At 37.3% G+C, this 7,153-nt stretch overlaps 1 protein-coding gene across 1 annotated transcript in view; it reads right to left on the bottom strand.

The window, feature by feature from the left end:
- Lama2 (laminin subunit alpha 2) overlaps positions 1-7,153 on the bottom strand; it is a 639,722-nt gene that overhangs the window by 361,879 nt on the left and 270,690 nt on the right. The window contains exon 9 of the mRNA XM_023714262.1: positions 2,174-2,273. Within this exon, the coding sequence (XP_023570030.1) occupies positions 2,174-2,273 (100 nt within the window). The remainder of the gene's footprint in view (positions 1-2,173; positions 2,274-7,153) is intronic.

The raw sequence follows: 7,153 nt of genomic DNA, 5'->3' as shown, positions 1-7,153 counted from the left end.
TGTAACATTTTAATATTTTTTAATTTTTTTATTCTTTAAGATAAAAAAATTTCCAAAAAAGAAATTGAAGAGGACACCATTGCTCAACATTTTATTCCTTTCTTTGTTAAGATTTTATTTTACTCTATATTATTTCATGGCATTAAAATATTCATATACAAAGGTCTTCATTAAAGCACTGGTTATAACAAATAAATATTAGAAAGGAATGTTTAATATAAAGTGGAATTGGTAGATCATTGGATATAAGCATATTCTGATGTATTACTGAAGTGTTGGAACCAGATTTGGGGGATGGTTTTTAAGAGAATGAAAGAAAACTTAGCATGCCAGTAAGACAGCAATATCAGAAATCCTCTGTGCATTAAGACAAATGCATGAAAAAAGTTGACACCAGTATCTGCTAAATTACCTCTGAATTATACACATTTGTCTTTTATATTTCTTTTTTTTTTTTTTTTTTTTTTTTTTTGCGGTACCAGGGATTGAACTCAGGTCAGGACCCTGAGCTTGCCAGGCAGGCGCTTATGCTACTGAGCTATCTCCCCAGCCCCCCCCCTTTTATAATGTTGTAATGATAATGTACTCATTTTAAAAGAGGAGGTCCACATGACATGACTGATGTTAACACTATGATTTAGTTATTATCATAAGGAGGGGCTTAAAATGAAAAATTATCAAGCCATTGTTCTGGTTTAGGTCAAGAATGTCCTCTCAAAGCATTATTGACTTAGTGTCGAGGCTGGTGGAGTTTTCAGATGGATCTGGCGGGGAGAGGCGGGCCACTGTGGGTCACTTTCCCAGGGGCCGGGATGGGCACATCTGCCTCACGGTGTACTCCTTTCTCTCTGCGCTCCCAGGTGTCATAAGAGGTACAGCTTTTCCTTTCTTGTCCCTTCTGCTGTACTGTCCTGCCTTGGAGCCAGCAGGGTACGGAGCAAAAAGGCCAGGCACAGTAAACATCTCCTTGGGCTGCTGATGTAGCTCAGGAGCACAAGTATCTACCTAGCAAGTGCAAGGTCCTGAGTTTAATACCCAGTACCGAAAAATAAAAATAAAATAAATAAACCTCCTCCTTTAATTGGTGGATGTAAGATACTGTGTTCTAGTACTAAGAAAGTAGCTAATACAGCAATTCATCGCTGATCTACTAAAGCACATCAGATTCTAATTTTTCAATATTTAAGGTAACATATTATAAGTTAACAATCCCATAGTCTTATAAGAAGAGCAGGAAGGCTACATTATGTCAAAGGAGCAAGTCTTAGGGGAAAAGGCTACATTATAATCATGATTTATTTCAGTCTTTCCATACAAGAATTCACTCTTTGAGACATAAAGAAACCATTCCAGATATACATTATGACTTTCCTACTGGAGCTTGGCACCTAACTGCCTTGGATGTAGTTTGCAAACATTTTGTAGCAAGGAGTTACTTTGGCACTGGATTCCTTACTGTTTGGAGTTCATCGTGAATTCTATTACACGAAGTATTTGCCTTAAATTAGTGTCAGGCTCCTTCCCCTCTTTATCGCATGACTCTTGTATGCTTCAGTCCCTGAGGCAATCCCGCTTGCTGCCTGATTTTTGCTCACATCTCAAGAGCTGTTGTCTGCTTGCTTCCCGTTGGAACACACACCCTTCCGTGCATACAGCCACCTACCACTACAACTCACAGTAGCTACAACACAACTGAATAGCCAAACAGGATATAGAGAGCTTGCTGACCCACGGGTTTGTGATTGCCTCCCCCGCCCCACAGTCATGCATAGCATCCTGCTGGTTGGGTCAAGGACAGACATATACACAACAATGATCTTACAGGATTGTATCACCCAGTGAAGCTTTACCTTGTGTACGTACACTGTGACATTTGAACAACAACACATTCACCTAATGACACAATTTTTAGAGCCTATCTCTGTCATTAGGGGGCTAGACTATGTATACACACACACACACACACACACACACACACACACCCATACATACACAAGTGGTTAGACTCTGTGCTTTATAAAGCATTATAATTAAATATAAAATTAATTATTGTGAGAATAAAATCTGGCTCCTCGAGTGAACTTTGCTCCACAGAGGGACGTGCGAGAGTCCCTCCCGTGCACGGACCGCGCGGGCTTCCCGGCGCCGCCCCAGAGCCCTGCGGGGTTCTCACCTCGGCGAGCGGATTTCTCGTCCTTCACACAGATTTCACTGAAGGAACCAACTGGATCGCAGTGACAAGGCTGGCAAGGTCTCGGATAATTTGGTGATACCTAACAGAAATATTAAGATGCTTTCGGTCAAATGTAATAAAACTCCAGTAGTTTTCAATTCAGTGAATTTTTAAGGATGTAGTAGTTTTATAAAGCATAAATATTTTGAGAAAATTATAAAATGTTATCTTCAATATATGTTTGCTATCTCTAATCCCCATGTTACAAATATCTACAGAGAATAAAGAAGATGGGTAAACAAACTCTTAATATTTGCTCTCTAGATTCGAAAACTGTCAAGATTCTGCTGTCTGCGTTTCATGCCACTTTGTCCTTTACAGCATTTTTTTTAAAGGAAATTGAGGCTAAAAACTAAGTCCATACAAATTTAAGCATACATTCATCTTTTGTCACCAGAGTATTACCATCATAACAAGGAAAAATGATAATATTTATTTGAATAGTCTAAATATTTTCCATAAAATGTCTTTTTTTTTTTTTTTTGCTTTTTATTACAGCATAGCTCAAAATTAGCAATGTAAAGTTTCTGCCCAATTTAAAGAATCTCTTCACGTTGATTGCGGTATGATGATTTAAATAGAAATTTATGTTTGATGCACTAAACTACTATTAAATATTTAAATGAAAAACTTGTTTTTCAGGGAGGCTGTGTTCCCTGAGAGGGAACAATGGAAACTGACTTGGAAAACTTGGGCTCATGTCCCAGTGAGGCCCCTTACTGGGTAGGGGCTGTTGGGCAACTTATTTACTTCCTTGTAATACAAGAATAATAAAAAATAACCACAGAAATATTCTATAAATTAAAGTGAAAAGGAACAACATATAAAACACTTTCTGGCATATATTAAATACATGACAGAACTCATAATCTTACCTCTTAATTTAATTTAATTTAATTTAATTTAATTTATTTTATTTTTGCAGAACCGGGGATTGAACTCAGGCCCTTGTGCTTGCCAGGCAAGCACTTATTCTACTGAGCTACCTCCTCAGCCCCAAAGATTACTTATTTATATTTACATACTGTTTATTTATTTATTTATTTATTTATTTATTTATTTTGTGGTGACAAGGATTGAACTCAGGACCCTGCACTTGCCAGGCAGGCGCTTATTCTACTGAGCTATCTCCCTGGTCTATACCTCTCTATTTTAATTAAATAAAATTAAATTATGTTCATATAATGTACATACAACATGTGTTTTTCAGACAGAATAAAAAAGAAGCAAATAAATTAACTGTCTAGGAAATACTGAAAAGAATATAGTGCAGACACCTTTATCCATGTGTCAATACACATACCTGTACACATATGTACATATATGCGTATATGTAAGTTTAATTCCCAAGTGGAAAGTTGATAGTTGACATACACAAGGCATGAAAACTGGAGTTGTTTATAGAAGATTGTTTACAGTTGGTTGAAGATGTCCCAGTAAGCTCACAGAGCAGCACCAAGGTTGCCGCCACCTGCCCAAGCACCTCACTGTGGCATAGGGATTGTTCTTGGCACAGGTTGGAGTCTTGGGCCCAGCCTTAAGCTCATTGGCCTAACTGCTGAACGTCAATGGCTAAAGAGAATATGCTAAGTGTTGAAAGAGATACACAAACAGGGCCTTATGGGGCATAAAAAGGAAGAATATTACAGCCTGGAAATCGAGCCACACTTTGTGGAAAAACTAACATTTTTATTACAGCTTCAAATATGAGTAGCAATTAGAAAGTGGGACTGGGAGAAGAAATGCTTTCTACCTGCAGAAAACACCAGGAAAAAAAAACCTGTGGCATACTGTAATATGTTGCTTTACATAAAAATTTGACTATTAGAAATATGACTATGATCTCAACGTTGAGCTTCAGGGAGCCCAGGCCTTCTGCCGGCAATATTGTCTGTCGTTGTTGGAAAATTTCCTTGACTTAGACCTGCTCACTAAGAAAGCTGATCTATAAGATGCTGTAAATATGCCTACACTGATTTTTAGTTTTGGCAAAATAACTCAGATTATAAGTCAGTCCTCTAAATCAATAGTGTTCTATATTTCCTATATAACATATACACATATCAATCAAATTTATATATTTAGTAGATAAATGTAAAAATCAAACTTTCCAAAAACAATTTTAAGAACATCATAAATATGTTATGTGTTCCAGTGCACAAAAGTTTATTTTCATAGCTTTCTGGACTTCTTCCCAAATATTAAGTGCTTGAAATACTTGTATATAAAAAAATTCCATCTAGTAAAAGTATTTTATGACTCTTAAAATATGAAAATATCATCCAGATTCACTTAATTACTTGACTTGTAATAAAAACTTGATCAAGCTTCTAGGTCTGATTTAGAAGGGCGTCTTGTGTGAGAATAATGTATCATTAGATGACAACGATGAATTACGAATCCTGGACAAAATATCAAAATTAAATTATTTGAGGTCTTATGTGTGAATTATGAAAAGCAGGCATAAACCAGAATCAGGTGATGTTTGAAAGGAAAACAATACACAGAAGAATACCCATTCTTAGAGAGGGCCGAGGCCAAATGCTGCCTATCTGTGCCTGTCAGTGTTGAACAATCCATTGTTGGGTAGGTGCATGCAAGAGAGGCCAAGGAATGCTGGGAAAGCAACTCGGCAAGGCTGAGTAGGAGGAGCAGAATTCTCAGGTGCTTCCCATCATGAAATGAACAGGATATGGACTATAGGCCAACCAAGTTAGAAATGTTAGGTAAGTACCACAAGTTTGCTCTGTGTTCTAACAACGAAAAGGAAATCTCCACAAATTTCAGTAAGCTTGCTGCTAATCAGAGTACAACCCAAACCCTCCAAGGGAAGATAACTGAATGTAAAGTCTGTGCATTGCACTACCTGGAATGTCCCTTAAAGCAATAATTACATCACTGCGCAGTGGTATGCACCTGTAATCCCAGCAGCCCGGGCAGGCCAAGCAGGAGGATTCTAAGTTCAAGTCCTGACTGGGCAGTATAGCTACTGTCTCAAATGTAAAAAAATCAAGACAAAATAAGGGTTCTGGGGGTGTAGCTCTGTGGTAGAGCACCTTCACATTTAATCCTCACTCTACCGGAAATGAAATAAATTAATAATGAGCAAAAATGTGATACTCATTTAATAACAAAGAAGTCAATGAAAGGAGATGATGGGATGAAACAGGTCTTGGAAATAACATAGTTGGAAGCGTTATTGCAGGTATTGCAAATATATCCAAAACATAAAGGAATCAAGTGTTCATACTGAGTGAATGGATGACATATTTCAGCAGAGAAGCAGAAATTATAAGAAACATAATTCCTGATAATCAAAAGTCTATATGAGTTATGTTTGAAAAATGCAGTGAATATTTAAATATTAAAAATTTACAACAGTAAAGACACATTGTGACTTATTTACTTTAAAACACCTCCCTCACTTCAAACATTCCCAACATTCTTGCCAATTTCTAGAGCAGTTCTGGAAGGGCTCTTTGATGAGTGTCTTCAGTTGTACCATAGTTGCTGCCTCAACCACAAATCTGTTAAAAATGTTTACTTCTCATGATCATTATGAATCGGAGAAAGCTGGACTCACATGGTGAGAGACTCAGTGAATAAGGTTGATGAAGACTCAACATAATATTTTAAAGCTTGCCACATAATGTATTTTTGCGGGGGCAGAACTGGAAATTGAACTCAGGACCTTGAGCTTGCCAGGTAAGTGCTTATTCCACTGAGCCATCTCCCTGACCCCAACATAATATTTTAAAGCTTGCATTTTCTTTTGATGGCACAAGGAACCTGATTCATCCTTTTTTCTTTTCTTTTCTTTTTTCATTTTCTTTCTTTTTTTTTTTTTTTACCTAGTAAAGACTCTCATGGAAGATAATATCTAGAACTTCCTCAGAGAGTGGCAATTGTGTTTGATATGGGGTGAGGGTTGCAGGTAATATAGCTTTTATTATAAGAATGTTTCTTGATATTTAAACACATAGTTCGGATCAACCCTTGAATCTCAATTTTAAAAGCCTATGCCTGTGTTTAATGTCAGATTACAAATGACAAACAAACAAACAAAAAAACCCCCACTTCTTCACAGTATCGGCATATGGCAAATGAACAATCACATATAAAGAATGGAGTAAGAAACTGCTTTTATAAATAACAGCACTGCCTCATTAATCCATACAGCACAATCCAGCAACATGATATACATGTAGTTAGAAGGGTAGACAGAAAAGAGAAAAAATGGGTGAAAAAATACTTCTTGGGAGCTATGACTTAAAATTTCCTAAACATGGAATTAACTCTCAATTTATTGCCTCATGAAACTAAGAAATTAATCAAACACTTCAGAGTTTCATGGAGGTTAGGATACATTCTGCAGAGATAGTGAAATGTGATTTTGTAAGTCACATAATGTCTGTCCCTCTTTTTCCTTTCCTCCATCTATCCTTTATCTTTTTACCTCTCTTCTGACTTCTAACACAGCTTTTCAAAGGCAAACAACATCAACAACAACAATAGTAATAAAAAAATAAAAATATTTAGCTTTCATACCATGTACAAAGAGGTCATAGACCAGATTGGTCTAAATGCCAGTTTTCGAAAAAATTGGCACAACTCCTGAAAGGCAATTAAAAGAGAATATATTGAAAGGAGCTAGTGAGTTAAGATGGTCATGATTTGTGCCTACAAGTTCCCCTAAAGCTTTATTAGCTCATAGGTGAGGCTTTTGGGTGGTGATTGGATCATGGGGGTTTGATAGATGAGTGGGTTTGTCCACTGAAGACCTGCTGGTTAAATGCTGTGTTGGGAGGAGAAGCCGCCTTGGAGGAGGCCGGTCCCTGGGGCATAGCCTGGGCGGGTCTGCCGCTCTCCTTCCTTGAGCTCTCTCTCTCTCTCTCTCTCTCTCTCTCTCTCTCTCTCTCT

Source organism: Octodon degus, unplaced genomic scaffold, assembly GCF_000260255.1.
Source record: "Octodon degus isolate 3935 unplaced genomic scaffold, OctDeg1.0 scaffold00034, whole genome shotgun sequence".
NCBI lineage: Eukaryota > Metazoa > Chordata > Mammalia > Rodentia > Octodontidae > Octodon > Octodon degus.
The sequence above is the reverse complement of the archived record's forward strand: the minus strand, read 5'-3'. Positions and strand labels throughout refer to the sequence as shown.